We start from the raw sequence: 18184 nt of genomic DNA, 5'->3' as shown, positions 1-18184 counted from the left end.
CATATATTACAGATTCATGACAAAGCTGATTGTGTCCATTGTTGAAGAATACTCTTGGATCCATCCTTATCATCAGATAATGCCCCTAGTCAGCAGCATAGGATAAAGTATTGTAAAGACATTCATAGCAAATAAGTTCTGAAACATATGGAGTCTTTCTTTCCTTCCATATTACCAGCAGTCTTGTCATCCTTAATGAGAGCTATCAAGCAGAAATGATCAGTGCTGCAAATATCAAGATCCTGTTTCTTCCTGGTGGCTTTTTAAAAGTTATTGTCCCAAATCAACTTCATGTCATAGGCAAATTGTAGCAATGCAAATCATGTATTGCATATGCTGGCCAGAGCTGACCTTAATGGAGTCAGGTTCTTCCCCTTCCAATACAGACTGACAATTCGGAGACAAAAATCCATCTCCTGTCCACACAATTTCTCTGTCCCTTCCAGTAAGGATTTCTCTTTCTTTGTGAAGACGTAATTGGTCAAAACCCATTGTCAATTGACTGTCTACAAGAAGCATGGATCCAGACCGCTTCAATATATTTACATTACCATTCATCCATTTTCTAAGTCAAGCTATTATAAAGTGTGAGAACTATGTAACATAGCCAGCAGTCAGCACATACTGTCTCAACTCTGACTTGTACATTCACATTATCTCTGTTAGAAAATAAAAAAATACTTTTTACACAGAGAAATAAGCATATTGGAAATATAAAGAAGCATCTCTCAGGCAACGAAGTGCGCAAAAAGTGATATAAAAGCCCTACGCTGAAGAGCATAAATGCATGCAGTATATTGCTGTGACTGAAAGTAATTGATCTGAGATGCCCTGGGCTCCTCACTTCCACTTGTGTGCAATACATGCACGTATCGTTATAGTCCATTTCACACTCTGCTCGTGTTTCTATATGACAGACTAAAATTTCCCTGTTCCAATCTGGAATGTGGTAAGGCCTTGCGGGACATTCCCTTGCCATTTGGCAATTTAATAGAAAAAGTCAGGAAGGATTAGGGTCCGCTAAGTTCTGCAACAGCTGGTTAATCACATGAGATGTCTCCACCTAATTTTAATGGGTGGTCTCTGCTCAGTGCTCCAAAAGGAAGGAGAAAACTCTCCTAAAATTCCTTGCTGATATACCCCTAAGGAAAAAATTCCTCCCTATCCTAAATTTGGCCATCAATATAAGGTTAAGAAAAATGAAATGTTACAATGACCTGCGTGATTCCATCACTACTTCGACATAACTAAGAAACAGACATTAAATACTCCTGCTTCAGAGTAACAGCAAGTTGTCTTTGTCAGAAGGGAGGCTGCTCTTCATCAGCAATGCTGACACTTGGCAACATTGACTTCAGAGCAGTCTTAAGGAACTTCATTCTTCTAGACAAAGGTGGTATTTCTGGCTCAAGGGAGCCCAAGATTTTCCCTCCAAAACTGGAGATTCACTGCGCTCAAATAAGCTTAACCGTGTCTCCAAGGTCCTTCTCTGGAGTAAGCCTCCCTCCGTGCCGATGCCCTTCCCAGGTCCTTGGCCTCTCACTTTTTAAAGGGGGTGAGTTTGTTGAAGGTATGCCAGAAGAGGGACGGCTTCCGCTTGGGTTCTGCCAGGGCAAAAACCTGCTGCTGCGGGATGCTGGTAGGCACAGTGATGTGGCGCTGATGAATAGGATGCAGGCTTTGGTGTGGAGGAGGCACAGGACACCCGTTATAGCTTACACCTGCAAAAGGAACAGTGTAAGAAAGCATATGAGTCAGCTAGCAGAGCAACCAACACTGAGAAAATCTAAGCACAGGACCATTTCAGTGGTCAATAAAGGCAGTACGAATTTTGCCATGATCTTGAACGGAATTACTAGTAACAGTTAACCTTTTCTGAGGTTAGACTTTTTAATTGCTGCATTGATTTGGTGTAACAAGAGAATGATATACTCCTAAGGAAAAATCCCTCCCTATCCTAAATTTGGCTATCAATATAAGGTTAAGAAAAATGAAATGTTACAATGTGTAACATTGTAAGAAGAGAATAATACCAGTAAAAATAACATTACAGAATTACCAAAAATAAGCAGCAATTTCACATAGCCTGGCTATACTGTTTGCACAAGTAAATTCTGGTATTTCAAAGGAATGACTTAACACAGTAGGTACTCGTATTTTAGTCAACTCTCAGAATAAGGCTGGGTAAAATATTCCTACCAATAAAAATGTTATTTCTTCAATTGGGAAAATATTTTTCCAGGCTAATGTTCTCAGACTTTGACCTTTGTGCATTCTGAACAGACTCTCCTGATCACAATTTTCAGCCACTCCCCTGAAAATCCAGACAGGTTTTATAGGTGTCAGGTGATTGATAAAAAGAAAATGCTTTAATAATATTAATCCCAGGGAGCAGAACACTACCTAACATCAACTCCTTCACTCCTAAATTCAGACTTAATCTGGTCCCACTTGCTTAATTTATTCTCTCAGCACACTAGAGATTTACCCAAATTTCACTTTAAGATGGAAAAGGACAAAATCACAATGCATTATCTGAGAGACAAAAGGAATAAAAAAGCTGTTTCCAGAGCAACACATTTCTAGTCCATCCTTCCTTCTAGTCTAGGACAGAAGGAAGCCATTTTGAGTGTGTTATCATAAATACAGCAACATGTGGCTTGCAAAAAGAGATTTCAGATATTTTAAAAAAAGCACAGAATTGCTAAAGAAGAACAAGCTGTTTGAGTAAAAGCAAAGCAAGGAATCGGTAACCCTCACTTCTAATTTAATCTCTGCACACACTTTCTTATATCCTTAAATAAACCACTTGCCTTATCTCTTACCAGTTTCTTCTCTAATAAAGAGAATACTGACTTGCCTGTCTGAAGGAGACTGGGGAACTGATTTAGTAGACAGTTTACAAAGGCACTGGAATTTGATATTGAAATATAGGTTAATGGAAATTATTTGAACTCCATGTAAACCATTAAAATTTTTTAAAAGAATGAAGAAATCAACCATAGCCAGACTGTGCTATTTCCTAGCATAAAGAACACTGGGATACAATAAGAACATAAAGCAATTCTGAACACCCACCTTTAATTTTTCCATGCCTTGACTTACGGGCATTCTGCATGGCTTGTTTCTTCTGGTTTTCTGAGATTTCCATTCCTATGTCAAAGTGTAAATTAGGACACTGGTATAAAAATACTGTATCTAATACTTGATTACATTAAATTAAAACAAATAAGTAAACTATATTTTAAACAATTTTCTTTATTAGTAATATACCTGAAGTTTTTAGAAGTATGTTTTACTTTGTCATATAAATTTAAAGATGGTTTTTCACTGGGATAACAATAGGAACATTAATTTGCCTGTAGATTACTGGGAAAAGCTGCTTTCCAGTTCCTGCAAATGGCAATCACTGGGGAACCAACCACACAAAAAGTTATTTTTATAGATAAATCCAGATAAGAAAAAGTGTAAATTGACATTTCTGAAAGCTACAAGCCACCAACTAATAGGTCACAAATGCAGAATCTCTTTCTTTTTTCATTCACTCTGAGCTAAGTTGGGGTAACAAATTGAAGTCACTGGTATTGCAGTAGCACAAATTTGGGTGTCTTTCCCTCCACTCGGAGGAGACAGTATCACATAATCTGCCAGACACCGAAGCAGGCTGTGATGTGGTTGTAGCTGCATCAGGCTGGGACTGGATCCCTCATTCCGGTTTCTCATGTACTTGTTTGCATACTTGTATGACTTACATGATGCTATAGTATGTGGTCAACCCTGTGCTATTTACTATCATGTGCTAGGTGTATGACTGATCTGTGCTGAGTACAGAGATGCCAGACATCTGCTATGAAAGGTGACAACCAGTGACTTGGTGTCGTCTGGGGCCCACGTACAGGCACTCCAGTTTCTTCTCCCTGTGTACAAGATGAGATACATGGGTATGTTACGTTTGCACAAGGAGACAACAGGGTGCACATACTGTCACTCATTTCACTCATATGCACATAAAAAGTACAGAAGTTATGATTCAAAGTCGAAATGAAGCGTCTGGTTTGGTTCCATTTTGCATCTTCCCACACTATACTTTTATAATTTCCTTTACTTTTTTAGCCTGAGCATATGAAGAACTGGGTAAAGAACTGGTTGGGTGGCCGAGCCCAGAGAGTAGTGATAAATGGTGTTAAGTCCAGTTGGCGGCCGGTCACGATCGGTGTTCCCCAGGGCTCTGTTTTAGGGCCAGTCTTGTTCAATATCTTTATCAATGATCTGGATGAGGGGATCGAGTGCACCCTCAGTAAGTTTGCAGACGACACCAAATTGGGTGGGAGTGTCGATCTGCTCGAGGGTAGGATGGCCCTGCAGAGGGACCTGGACAGGCTGGATCGATGGGCCGTGGCCAACTGTATGAGGTTCAACAAGGCCAAGTGCCGGGTCCTGCACTTCGGTCACAACAACCCCATGCAACGCTACAGGCTTGGGGAGGAGTGGCTGGAAAGCTGCCTGGCCGAAAAGGACCTGGGGGTGTTAGTAGATAGCCGGCTGAACATGAGCCAGCAGTGTGCCCAGGTGGCCAAGAAGGCCAACAGCATCCTGGCTTGTATCAGGAATGCTGTGGCCAGCAGGAGCAGGGAGGTGATTGTCCCCCTGTACTCGGCGCTGGTGAGGCCGCACCTGGAATACTGTGTCCAGTTTTGGGCCCCTCACTACAAGAAAGACATTGAGGTGCTGGAGCGTGTTCAGAGGCGGGCAACGAAGCTGGTGAAGGGTCTGGAGAACAAGTCTTATGAGGAGCGGCTGAGGGAACTGGGGTTGTTTAGCCTGGAAAAGAGGAGGCTGAGGGGAGACCTTATCGCTCTCTACAACTACCTGAAAGGAGGTTGTAGTGAGGTGGGTGTTGGTCTCTTCTCCCAAGTAGCTAGCGATAGGACAAGAGGAAATGGGCTTAAGCTGCGCCAGGGGAGGTTTAGACTGGAAATTAGGAAAAATTTCTTTACGGAAAGGGTGGTCAGGCATTGGAACAGGCTGCCCAGAGAGGTGGTGGAGTCACCATCCCTGGAGGCGTTTAAAAAACGGGTAGATGTGGCACTTCGGGATATGGTTTAGTCTGGTCTACCCTTGATTAGTCTAGAGTGGGCTTGGTAGTGTAGGTTAATGGTTGGACTGGATGATCTTAAAGGTCTTTTCCACCCTAGATGATTCTATGATTCTATGATTCTAAGAAGTTATTACAAATCAGCCTATTAACTTACAATACAACAGCAGTTAGCGATAATTTTGGGGTAGCAGAAGTTTATTTTATTCTGCGGGGCTTTTTCCCTTTACAGAAACAAGGAAACAGATAAAAAAAAAGAAAGCAATTTCATCAACAGAGATCAGACCACTTTCTTAGGGTTACTGTTAGTGGTTTGGAGAAGGATTTTCTGGCTGTAGCCTTTTCTTCCCATATATTCATAAAAGCTAAGAAAAGCTAGATATGGTTTGGGAGACAGTGACTCACACCAAAGTGCCTTTGAAAAATAGAAGTAAAATGCCGTTTGCAGTTCTGAACTGGAAGAGTATGTATTTGTTCTCTGAGTGGTTAGATTAGAGGCTTTGTGTGAAGTCCAGCAAGATAGCTTACAAAATCAACAAGATAAATTTAAACCTGAGGTTGAGAATACTGGCGCCTTTCCACTGGTTTTGGCTAAAGGAAATGCTCAATTATGCCAAAAAAAAGAAATTTTAGAAAAGAAGCAGTCTTCTGGGTAATGGAGAAAACATCCAAGCTACTCTGACTTGCAAGACCAGAGGGACATTAGCTATTACAACTCAGCTATCTTTCCTCTGGTTCATGATACCTGTGCCAAAACAGGTACACATCGGAATAGTGATTTGCACCATTTGAAAAGCAAATTTCCAGAAGGCTGGATTTTATGCGGGCAGAAAAGACTCCATGTGCCTAGGTGCCATTACCAAAAATACAGTTTCTTGTTATACTGAATTTTCTTCACAGTGCCTGAAGAGCAGCAAGCACGATGGGCCCCCTCCCTTGCAATCCTTGCACTGAGCACCATGGGAATTTGTGACCCAGCCCTAAATAAGGGCTATTATGACAAATCTTATCGTTATCACTGCCACCACTGTTGAATGGTTAGCCTTTTGAATATCCTACGTTGATTTGCATGAGGTCCCAGTAGAATAAGTAAGGACATTTAGGGCTGTAGCTGCTACACCTTTGCGGTTTCCTCATGCTTGGGGATTTCTGCAGCAGTGTCACTTAGACGGAACGGTAACATGCCACTGCCTGCACAAGACAGACCTGCTGCTGCCCAGGGCAAGCACTAGTGTGAGCCCCAGAAGCATTCTGACATACAGCATTTAGCCCGCTCAACATACTCTCCCGGTGCTCCATAAAGCAACCACTGCAGGAGGAGGTGTAGGTACAGATTTGAAGAGCTCAAGAATGCTCCTCAGAAAGGATGGGAATGGAAAATGTTCACATTTTATCCTCTTTGGTCAGTCCTGCTCACAAAAGTGCAGGAGCTGTGATTTATTCCATATCATCTTTCCATATGACTGACTGTACTACTGTTCTCATCGTATGCTGGAGTGGAGGCTTTTCTGTAACTTTGTTGTAAGAGGGATTGTTTGGACACTCATCATCAGATCCTCTGCATTGCTTTATTACCATCTGAGCACTTTCACCCTTTTGCAATATCCACTTTATTTTAGAGTTCTGTTTAGGTGAATTAGGAAAGGCAGCCACCACCCATCCCCGTGAGCACAAGGCGACTGAACAAGCTCTACACAGAGCAACTCATGAAAGCCATCAGTATTGTGCCCAACAGGCTCATAATGTCACACCACGATGTTCAGCACAGAAGAGTTGCTTTTGAAAAATTTGGAAAGTTTGAGGGAAGTTTAGCTGTGGCTGCTTCATTGTTTACTCTAGACTTGAGATGACTTGGTAATTGCAATGGTGCAATGGGGAAGAGTTAAAACGGGTTTTAGAGTATGAATTGGTAAACTTGAAAGTATTCTCTTCAGCTTATGGGCTATCTACAATACATATGGCAGAGGCCTTATTTTTGTCATATTTACAGCAGTATCAAACAAAAGCAAGCCACTAAGATCAAAAGGTTTATATTTGGAATCTAAGGGTTATTCCTCTCTTCCTATTCTTCTGACCAGGTGTTTTAAGTGAACATGGAATATCAGTTTTTATGAAATTTTAATAATTTCTGAGTTATATCATCCACTTCACTGCACTTCCAATTTTAATCTGCTGTCATCCAAAGCTTAAGCCTGAAGAGTGTTATAGAACAGGGAAGTTCTCATGCAGTCAGCACACACAGATGCACTAATATTTTCATTACTTCTTTAGGAATATTAAAAAGAGTTTTACTTTTCTTATTAGTGTTGCTGTCTTTTTGTGTGTGTTTTGCCAATGAAATTTTGCTAGAGCTTTTGTCACTGATCTTAAAGGAAGCATGAGACTATGCAAAAAAAAAAAAATTAAATAACCAATCCTAAATGTACATTCATAAAGAAGACACTGTCCTTAGAGTGTCCCAGCGGCTGTGGATCTAAAGCTGATCCTAGGATTTGCTACCTTTTTCCCTGCTCACTCAAGGTTAGGCTTCATCCCTCTGTAAACTGCCCAGTGGTGTTATTGTTGGATCTGTAACTAATGATACCATGCAACTGCACAGGTCTCCTGGACACAGGAGGTGCCATTATATGACATGGACAGTATAAACCTGCAATTATTGCTGCTTGGCTTTATAATAAAGTGTCCTTTATGAACAGATGTTTTGGGCCAATGATTCATACGAAAGTGCTAGGATTTTGGATGGATTTTTATTATTGATTGGTCTTTGTGAATTGCATCTTGTCATATCTTACCTCTCATTCTGCTCCATAATGCACCAGAATCATATGGGTTACGCTGTGACACGGATGTCATAGCTAACTGCCCTGGACCTTTGGCCCACAATAACAGGGCAAACACACCTGAACAGGCTTCACTTACACAGCTATAGGTCATGTCAGGTAAAAAGAGACACCAGTCCCAGAAGGCAGAGTGCACATCTGCACAAAGCTTAAAGAACTGTAAAAGCAAGAACATTCCCCTTTGTTTTTACCACCTTTTAGAGAGGAAATCCTTCCACTCACCCATTTCCTTGTCTTCCTGGACCCTTTTCCTCTCACTTTTGCATGCCTCCATCCATCTCTTTTTATCCCCCTGTTTTTTTGCACAGAACAAATGAATCTCTTCTGTTGCTCTGTTTATTATCTTAAAAGCATTCTTGACATTAACGTTAAAGTCTTTGTCTCTGCCATCTTCAGTGTCCACAATTTCCATCTCATCCATGTCAATACGATCCTTATAATACAAGATGTCCCTTCTCAGTAAGTCCTTCTTACAGAACACAAGCTGATGGTCAAAAAGGAAGAAAGTCCTCTGCTGGCTTTTGCCTTGCTTTGATATTTTGGTCAGTTCTCCTGAGTGGATCAGTTCTGAGCTTCTGGCTAACACATCCGGTCCCTAAGAAAAAAAAAAAAAAAAATATATGTGGTAAGTAAGTAATATTTTAAGATCTTACTGAGCCTAACCAGTCTCATTTTATAATCAAGTCTTAAGTTAATTAATTTTTCCTGTATTTTTATTATTAGATTTGAAAATGTCATAGAATGTAGATAATGTCATACAGGAAAACTCAATGAATGTGGTTCTGCTCTACTTTATTTCTGCATAGATGAGGAGGAAACTCATTAAAGTCAGTGAAGCAGGTTCAAGTTCTGAAAGAACTACCAAAAATCCAAAGGAGATTCTATAGGTCTAGCATTTAAAAGAAATCCATTTTGTCATCTCAATCCAGTGTCATCTCAAAGACAAGTATCCATGTTAATACATGCTGCTCTTCCTGATTTATAAACAAAGTAATCAGTAACAGAATCACTGCAAATGAAGCAGCTGGACTTTTAACTGAGCAGTGACCAGTTGAAAAGTAGACACCATAAACTACCTACTATGCAGAAAGACATATCCTGTAGAGGACATGAAGTACTGTACACGGTACTTTTGCTCAGGAAAGGGACAGGCTGACACTTACCTCCCAGTCTACAATAGAGACCTGCCAACGTGCAATCTTGTCTATGCTTTCTAGTCTTCGTTTTCGCTCATTGATCAGGCACGCTACGTTCTTCATAGCCTCATATGCAGCTTTTATGTTGTTATAATCACTGTGAAATGTAGGCACGTTTCAAAGATCACTTACGAGGTGGATATGATGCAATCACAAACTGTGACACAGTGCTTTAAGTATTAGCCCACATTACCCATTTATCCCTCTACTCAGGGTACTTAAATAAAAGAACCCTGATTCTCAGCTATCCTGAACCTCACATAGTAGTCTGTACAATTCGGTGCTACTGTACTGCTAGGCTTTGTCCAGGAGCAAGTTATTAAACTGGTGGAAGGAGGCAGAGGAGGTAGATTAATGAACTGAAAAACTCTGTCTACTGAAAACAATGGCAGAACTCCCATTGACCTCAGTGATACCTACACTTCACCAAAGGAATTTGTTTTTAAGCAAGACTTTAGTGGGATTGTATTGGGAAGGGCATTCCTTTAATAGTGTTTAACAACTGTATTTTCTCCTTCTTGTTCCCAGTGGCTGGGTCAATGAACACAAATGGCAAACACTACGTGAGCAGAAAAAATACCAAAAGCAACCTCAAACAGGGAGAGCGAGGGACCCAAGAACATGGGCACCAAAGAGAGGAATTAAGGCGATAATGCTGACGAAGTGGCCTGTTTTCATGCAACAAGTGTGTGAGAGCCAAGACGGTCACCTTCCCTTGCCTCCTCCAGGTCAAATGCAAGCCTCCCGTCCTCCCATTACTCTGCTCCCCTCCTTCTTTCCCTGAGCTCCCCACATGCTTATGAATTTCCTCAACCTGTAGTTACGTTTTCATTCCCCTTTGAATAGCATCCATCACTCCTTCACCTTCCTCAAATGGAGTCTCGGAGAGAAGAGACGAGACTTATTTCTTGCCTTAGAGTCCCAGCAGAGCAGCTGCCTTCCCTCCTTTATCAGAACGCCTCTTGCAGAAAAGGGAGCCAGAGGTAGAAAACAGCACAAGCCAGAAATAAATCCTGCAAAGGGGTCAGCCTCGCTGTCCTTTTTATCTGCTTTTGTCTCAGTTCCTTTTTTCATCGGCTGCTGCTGATGGATGCGCTTCCCTTCTAAATCTGCGTGTTACTCTATTTGTATCTATGGAAACTCTTTTATGCCACACTGTATGCAAAAAGTAAGATTAACAGGATCCTACTAACGTCAGGGACATGCCCCACAGGGTGACCGCATGATATCCACGCTGCTACTTGCCCTTCCTTATCTCAGTTCCTTCTTTATCTCTTGGTGTGTGTGTTATTCCACACTTGCTGCATAACCTGTGGCCTTCACAGCTGGCTGTGCACATCGGATCTTCAAACTTTTTATGAAAACAAAACAAAAAGCTACCAAAAAACCCAGTTGGCTGGAGCTTTACCAGGGCTCCGTGTGGGTGTAGGCCTGCCTGTGCTTGTAGGCATCTCTGGATGCTGTGCCACAGAAAAGGAAAACAAGCTCTGTGGGTGGAAGGTGGCGAGACATTCCTGTCACTTCATCTGCAGGTTTCATAGCTCACAGAATAATCTCTCTAAAATTAGTAGCAGTGAAAGAGATACCCATGTTAGTAATTGTTATTGCAGGACTTCCCAGGTAGCCACAGAACTGAATGGAGCCATTTCACACCTGAATGTCAGTATTTCACATCCCCTCCTGGAAAAAATCCCGTGATTTCCAAGTGGAGTTTTCTCAAGGTTATAGTGCAGACTTTGGCCAAGGAAGCATTGCCTCAGGCTGCATTTGGACTTTGAGCACAGGGGTCACAATGGAACATTTTTCTTGCAGTTGTACAAGGTAAAAAGGCAGACATTTAAAGATAAAATCTTAATTTAGTGAAAGATTTAATCATCTCAGGGGTATACTAGTAAAAGCTAATAACCTGCAACTTCAATTCTTATTTATCCCACCTGAAAATCTAATATCTGGACATTACTGCAAACAAAGGCAATATTTATTACTAATAAGTTTCTAAAAAACATTACCTCTGAACTTGCTCCGATTGTGTTTTTTTCTAAGGCCCTCTTTACCTTTTCTTGTGTCCACAACATTTATGCAGCTTCCCTCTTTCTTCTGTGGATTTCCTTCTCCTTCCTTTTTTTTGACACACTGGCTTTTTTTCACTCAGACTTACACATCCCTCCCTGCATTCTATTTCAGCACCTTCTTCCTTTCCTTCTCCCTCTTTCACTTATTCCTCATTCTGTCTTGCATCCTGTCAGTCCCCTGTGCTGCATTTCCAGACACTGTTTTTGTTAATATTTGTGATGGTTCCAAGATGCCCATCTAGCAAGGAGCTCCTGTCTATACTGGTCAATGGGAGTTTTGTTCCTGATCTTAAAAGCCTCAGTGTTGTGTCACCCAGAAAGTTTGAGTAATTCGGTGTTATTACTGTTATAAGATTTGTTTTTTTCATTCTCTCACCTGTGCTCCTGAGTGGTGTATTTGAGCAATTCTGCAAGCTGCAGAGGGTATTTGCAGATTTTCTGAACGGGCGTGAGAAGAAAACCATCAATGGCAATGTCAATCATCTGCTGAAGCAAGCGGCAGGCCTCAAAGAAGTGACGGTATTTGCTCTGTTTCATTAGTTTGGCAAGTTCAATGCAGGCACTGGGATGATTGTTACAATACTCTGAATAAATAGCAAAGCCTTCTTGCTATTAAAAAAAAAAAAAAGTCAAAGCTTTGACTAAAGTATTTGTCTATAAAAGGGGAATTATACATATACTTTAATATATAATTAATTAATAATTAATATATATTATGAATATTTTTTCTAACATCTTTTGTATCTAATTAGATTAATTAATCCATTTCCTATATTGTTTCCAGGCTGATCAGCCTTGAAACTACACAGAAATTTACTTTGTAACTGTCAAAACCATGTACCTTCTTTGTAAGAACACAGAAACAGAGGCCTCCATCGAGTCAGGATAATCAAACCCACTTTAAAAGTACTTCTCTTTGGAGAAGACAGCTATAGGCTTAGCAAGTGTCTGTCACGAACTCACAGCCTCGTTCCCCACCACCTTCTTTCCTTATTTTCTTTAGGAAGTTTTTGCATGCCCAATATGAGATCACTGCAAATAGTCTGGGTCATCTGTGATCATTACAGTTTTGAAAAGAAAACTTAAAATTGTGTACAAAGTTACATGCTTGCTAAAGATGAAGAGAAATCTGAAACATTTAAATAATTCTTTAATTATAAATTATTTTACATTCTAAAATGCTATCTATACATAGTTTAGTATTTCATAAGCACATCACTAAAATCCCCTCCTAACATGGTAACTTAGCATTTTCGTATCGTATTTTGTTAATTTCATAAATAAAATGGACTTTTGCAACGTACATGTTGAAGAAAACATGACCCTATTTCACTTAGATGAGGTTCCTCTTTGTTGTATTGTTTCTCAAGATCCTTCAGAAACTTCCTTTGGAATTTGTAAATATCTTCAATATTTCCAAAAATGGTGCTTAACTGAGCTGCGGTGAACATTCCCGTATGCTTGCGACACTGCCGAATATAACCCTGGAAATGAAATAAAAAAACCTCTTCAGTTGGAAGGTGTGAGAACAGGTTCTACCCTGAACAAGCCCATCTGAGCTGGCAAAACCCCTGTGATCTATAGGCAGGAGAGTGGCTTCCCAGCCATACACACACACACACACACATGCAATTTCAGATTTGCATCTGTAATGTTTACACATTAATTCTTGCAGTCCAACTTCTGTCTCACAGCACCGTAAATCAATCAGGGAACCAGAAACCTGCAGTGTGTAAAGCCCATTCACATCTCCTTGTTACGACTACCCGCCAAGCTGGAGGCAAGCCCAGGGTAAGGTCTCATGCATGCTACTAATTTAGCTGCCACACTTTTTTGCAGAAATTTCTCTGTGACATAACAGTTCTTCTCTATGCAGATAAGAACAAACCCTAAAACAATTAATATAAAGACAATTTCTACCAGGGCTAAAGTACTGGTTCCTTAACCAGTAGGTAAGTAGGGCACAGTCTAAGCCAGAGAAGCAAAATGAAGAATATATTTATATGTTTCAGCACATTCAGAATGCTGCCGTTTGGTAAAATCCATGCGGTATTGGCAGGAGGTAAGAGTATTGGCAAGACCACACATAAAAATCACTTTTCCAGTTTTTTTCTCTTACTTGAGAAGAAGTACTTACTAAGAACATCACAGGGGTCCAGTTCACTTTATTCATATCCAGTTTTAAGTAGATACACAACTGAGTTCCCCAGCTGTAAAACGCCTTTGGAGCAAATTCTGCTCTGCCATCAGTAATGGACATTAGATTGCATCACCATTCGCATAGCTAAGAAGCAAAGGTACGATCAGGGGCCTCTTAGGGTTGAAACACGCAGCAGCAGCAGCCACCACGCACAGCCAGCACATCCTCAGGTACCCGTTCCACACAGCTGAGCGTGGCGAGGAGGATACAGTGCAGGCGCTGAACAGCCAGGAACAGCTGCTCTGCTCATACTCCTCTATCAGTTACGGCACCAGGGTACAGATGAGTGCAAAGGTTAACCGCTACGATAGAGGTTATCCGCCAGGTTCCTCCGTTTGGCTGCTTTCAGGCAGGTTTCCCCCAAATTGCTTTGGGAGCAGACAGCTGTAAAAAGCCTTGCAATTGCTCCGGTGAGGTTTACCAGGAAGCAACCCTGAATACTGCTGGCGCTGTTGTGCATATTCCTGTCTCCTCCACAGCCATCTGCTCTGACAGCTGTGCAGTGGCTACGCTGCAAGCCAGCTACCATATTTATTATTATTAGGAGGATAACTCCGACACAGAAAACTAATTCCTGTGCAGCTCTTGTAATGTGGACTGCAGACGCTTCTTGAGTGTAAACTGTTTCCCTGGGTATACTCCAACTTCATGATCCTGACTGCACCAGCCCTAGTGATTCATTCTAGTGCAGAGCTTGCAAATTTGGATTACTATCTGCAGTACCTTTCCTGGCTTAGTCTTACTTGTGTATATTTTCAGCCTTATGTCCTACTTGCACTTCCTACAGATTCACTCTGAGGAAAGCAGACCATCCCTATCCCACATGTTGAACATGGAGTATCACTTCTCTACTTGGAAAACGTGTGTTTGCTCTCTTGTACTAGACTCAGAGGCATGTCAGATTTAAAAAAAGAGGTACAGAATATATGTATTAGAGAAAATTAATTATTAGTATCAGTCTAAGAATAGGTCAATGAAATATGGAAGTCATGTCCTCAAACTCAGCTAACTATGGCAGCAACACAGCTGTGTGTATAAATCGCTCCCTGATCTTTTAGGCACACAGTCAAGCTTACTAGCTTAAGTAAATAGTGAATCTAAATTACAAAACGTATATTTAATGTTTTAAAATTAGCCAATTAGCAACCAATTTTTGTCTTTTTGTTTTCCCTTTTTTCTTTCTTCTAAATGCATAAAAAAGGCCTAATCTAAAAAAAAAAAAAAATAAAAAAACACTGCTGTCTTGTCTACTTTGTTGTCCATGAAAGAATCTAACGATGAGTGGTGGACTAAAGGATGATAACATGACAAATACAGAGAGAGACCTAGCAAACTAAGGGTACAAAGAATATTTTGGTAGGTTGCTTAGCACCCTTCCAGATGCTAACCACAAATACAATGGACATGCATCACAGTCCACGTCAGAAGAGGCAAACTTCAGTCAAATGCATTAAGAAGCTTCTTGTCCAAGTGTGGGCCTCGAACAAAATTTGAACAAAAAGCAGAAAGCCCCCCACATTTTACGGTTCAAATGAGCAAGGTAGTTCTAAAACACCTTTAAAGACTTCTTCATAGTTTCTCAGCATCCAGGAAAAATCTCTTTGTTGGAGAAAAAAAAAATCTCACCCAGCAAACATTCTCTTTGCAAGTTACTTTCGAACAGTTTTGTCCCTGAACTGTAATGGATTTTATTAAAGTTACTGTAAGTTTTTTATCTAAACCAAGTGGTAAGAAGTTCTAAATAAACTGGACTTCCTTCTCGCATTATTATGGAAATAGCGGTCAGATAAGCAAAGCACTTTTCCCATGTCAAAAGTGGAACTTTTTTTTTAAAAAAAGGATGCGGTGCCTTGTCGCAGTTGGCAGAGAGGAAAGCTTTAAGAGGACACAAGAAGGGTCTGACTGACAGCCTCAGAAGTGCAACTGGGAATATTTTGATATGAGAAACCACTCTGGTTCTCAACTTATATGGGATGTTTTGTTCATATTAGGTCAGCAGAATGGCCTCAGGTTAAAGCATGTACCTCACAGATGTCCTTGAGATGCTTGATATAGACTCGTTCTGTGTTCATAATTTCCTGTATAACGTTGGTTCTCATCTGATCCTTGTTTTCAGCTATTTTCTGACGATGCTTGCTAATATTTGCATCTTGTTCTTCATCCTGGATACTACTACAATTTTCTGGCACTTCTTCCTGATTAACTCGCAGCTGCAGCCAGAACAAACAAAGCAAACTAGAGTAAAGCAGCAAACTTTTACAAAATGTGATAAAACTGTTAGAAGCTTCTTACAATTAAGAGAGGACTTGCTACAGAAGTGTTCCCATTCTTACCTTATAGAGAGGATTCCACAACAGGACTTAGCTCATTGTACCCACTGCATATTCAAATAAAGTGTTGAGATTTCTGTTTGGTTAAATACATGGCTTTCTACTCACAGTATCTGAGAGATACCGTGTTGTGTTACCTGTGTATTTTTCAGATGTAAGCTTACTTCTGACCCTTACTAATCATTTATGTGTTATTTTGGCCAAGCCAGCATATGACTAAAAATTACAAAAGCAGACAACTCAAACACTTAAAACAAAGTTTCCCTCTGCCCCAGTTCCCCATCTGTACAATATGGGTAACAGCACCTCATTTTTTGACTTTTGTTTGATTGCCCACGTTGGCTGGAGATCTATGAAGGGCAAAGGCAGGAACCATCTCTTGCACTTTGTGTAGTACTTCATACAGTGCGACCCAAGCTTCATTACAGGCTCTCAAAAAGTACTTCAAATTAATTTCTAAAACATAGTTCAATTTTATATCATTCAAGAGTTATACTGTCATTAATCTGGCTGAGTTCTGACTGGGGAGTTCAGACTGTGAACCAGATTCCTACACAATGTTGTGATAATAAATTAAGCCCTAATTTACCAAGAAATCCCTGCAGCATAGCTTTCCGCACTCCCTCATGAAAACTGCTCCGTCCTCTCCGTATACACTGATTGCTCCTGGTTCAACTTTCTGCTGCCCTCATTTCTGCCTGAGAAATTCCTTCGGTTACAAAAGGACCACACAAAGGAAGAAGCCAGAGCAAATGGTGTCAGAGGAGCTAAGGTATCTTGGGGTGTGATTCTCCATTGCTTTTTTCTGTGTGAAGTCATTAGGAGTTACACTACTGATGTTCAGACACAAAGATGCTGAGGACCAGGCCCTTCACTTAAATGTAATGCCATGACCATTACTATTGCACTCTGCTAGGAATCTTGTGTGACAATGGTACAAAAGCAAGAGAGTTACTCACCCTGACAAAGCTAGCTGGAAACCAGGCTTCCTTGTCCTCGTTTCTTCCCCACCACCAGTCTTTGTTGGAAGCCTCTAGAACTCTAATGACATCTCCAGCTTTGAAGCCCAGCTCTTGATCATCCATAGTTACATGGTCCCAGAGAGCTTCTGCATAGACAACGCTGCCATCGCTTATCAGCTGAGATGGGAAGAAAATGAAGTTGTGAAGGACGAAAGGTAAACAATAAACTATTTGTAAACTATTTAAAAGATCAAAATACCTTACTAGAACGCCCATGATTACTCCTAGTACAGGATAAAACTAAAATTCTGGATTTTCAGAAATAGATGCGTATATATTTATTAGTGAGAACAACTAGAGTCCTACTCCCGAGCAGCTACATAGGCTAATGAGTTACACTCCCAGTGAAGTACTAGTTACTCTTCCCTTGGCATCTGCTCGTGGTCCCTGCCAGAGACAGGACAACATGGCTGCTGGATTCTTCGCTATGCTGGCTACTGCCGTTGCACTTTTTATTAATATGAAACCTCAGACCTGTGGAAAACAACCCCCCCGCCGTTACAGCAATGCAAAGCCCATGACGTTACCTCATTAATTGCTAGCTGTTCTCCTCCGGGCTGCAGGTACCTGGGAGTGGCTTGGCAGAGCTCCTCGTAACTGTAATCTTCCTCACTGCCATTGTCGTCCACTAAGGCCGAAGATTCAGTCCCACCATCTGCAGCAACTAAAACAAAGGTGCGACAGCTGTTTGCTTCATCACTTTTATGATTCCTCCCGAAAAAAAACAATGCAAGAGGAATCGCCGAGAAGTTGCCTTTGTTGTCACCAATGTAACAACAACAGCAGAAGCGGAGGGCAGCAGAGCTCTCAGGAAAACTGCTTTTCAGCCATTAAGTACTTTTTACTCCTCTTCAGAATTTTCTTATTTAGCAGGTGATGAAACCGAGCAATTCTCCTTTTTGTGCGTGAAAAATAGAACTACAACCATTATTTATTTATTTTTTTACCCAGAGGAAATCTCAAATGACCTGAATCAGAAGGGCGGTCTCAATGCCGTTTCCCACGTGGCAGACGAGAGAGCTCCAGCGGGCCGCCGGCAGTCCCAGGCTGGGTGCCGCCACATCGTCACATCTCCTGCAGGGATGTAGGACCCAACACCTCCGCGCCCACCCACCCGTGGGAGGGGTGGGCAGCCCACGCCGCAGCCCCTGCTCCTTCTCCCACGTGCCGGGGGAGGCTCCGGCAGCACTGAGATACCTACGGGGAGGCCCAAGGGGATGGGGAGCCTGGACTGCCTGAGAAAAAAACTTGTCCTAATTGCCCCAAATCACAAAAAATTCCTGGTTTGGCAATTGTACATTTTCTGACCAAAGTGTCAGCTCTGTAAAGAAATAGAGGCCAGCACTAACATGGGCTTCATCTTGTTACACAGACACATAAACCAAGAGAAACATCATGGAAATGACTGTCACTATGCACATGTAAATCT

At 41.3% G+C, this 18184-nt stretch overlaps 1 protein-coding gene across 4 annotated transcripts in view; it reads right to left on the bottom strand.

Annotated features, from left to right (window-relative positions):
• Positions 1–1539: 1539 nt before the first annotated feature.
• SPATA13 (spermatogenesis associated 13) overlaps positions 1540–18184 on the bottom strand; it is a 47001-nt gene continuing 30356 nt past the window's right edge. For 2 of the 4 annotated variants that reach the window (XM_075714145.1, XM_075714154.1), the window contains 9 exons: positions 17283–17419; positions 16693–16872; positions 15428–15613; positions 12508–12687; positions 11580–11812; positions 9099–9228; positions 8158–8530; positions 3075–3153; positions 1540–1714 (listed from right to left, as the gene is read on the bottom strand). In XM_075714145.1, coding sequence (XP_075570260.1) covers positions 1540–1714; positions 3075–3153; positions 8158–8530; positions 9099–9228; positions 11580–11812; positions 12508–12687; positions 15428–15613; positions 16693–16872; positions 17283–17419 — 1673 coding nt within the window. Of the gene's footprint in view, positions 1715–3074; positions 3154–8157; positions 8531–9098; positions 9229–11579; positions 11813–12507; positions 12688–15427; positions 15614–16692; positions 16873–17282; positions 17420–18184 lie in introns of those variants that run through there. The other 2 variants (XM_075714169.1, XM_075714162.1) reach the window with 2 other exon arrangements.

This window comes from Pelecanus crispus, chromosome 1 (assembly GCF_030463565.1).
Source record: "Pelecanus crispus isolate bPelCri1 chromosome 1, bPelCri1.pri, whole genome shotgun sequence".
In the NCBI taxonomy this organism is placed as follows: Eukaryota; Metazoa; Chordata; class Aves; order Pelecaniformes; family Pelecanidae; genus Pelecanus; species Pelecanus crispus.
The sequence above is the reverse complement of the archived record's forward strand: the minus strand, read 5'-3'. Positions and strand labels throughout refer to the sequence as shown.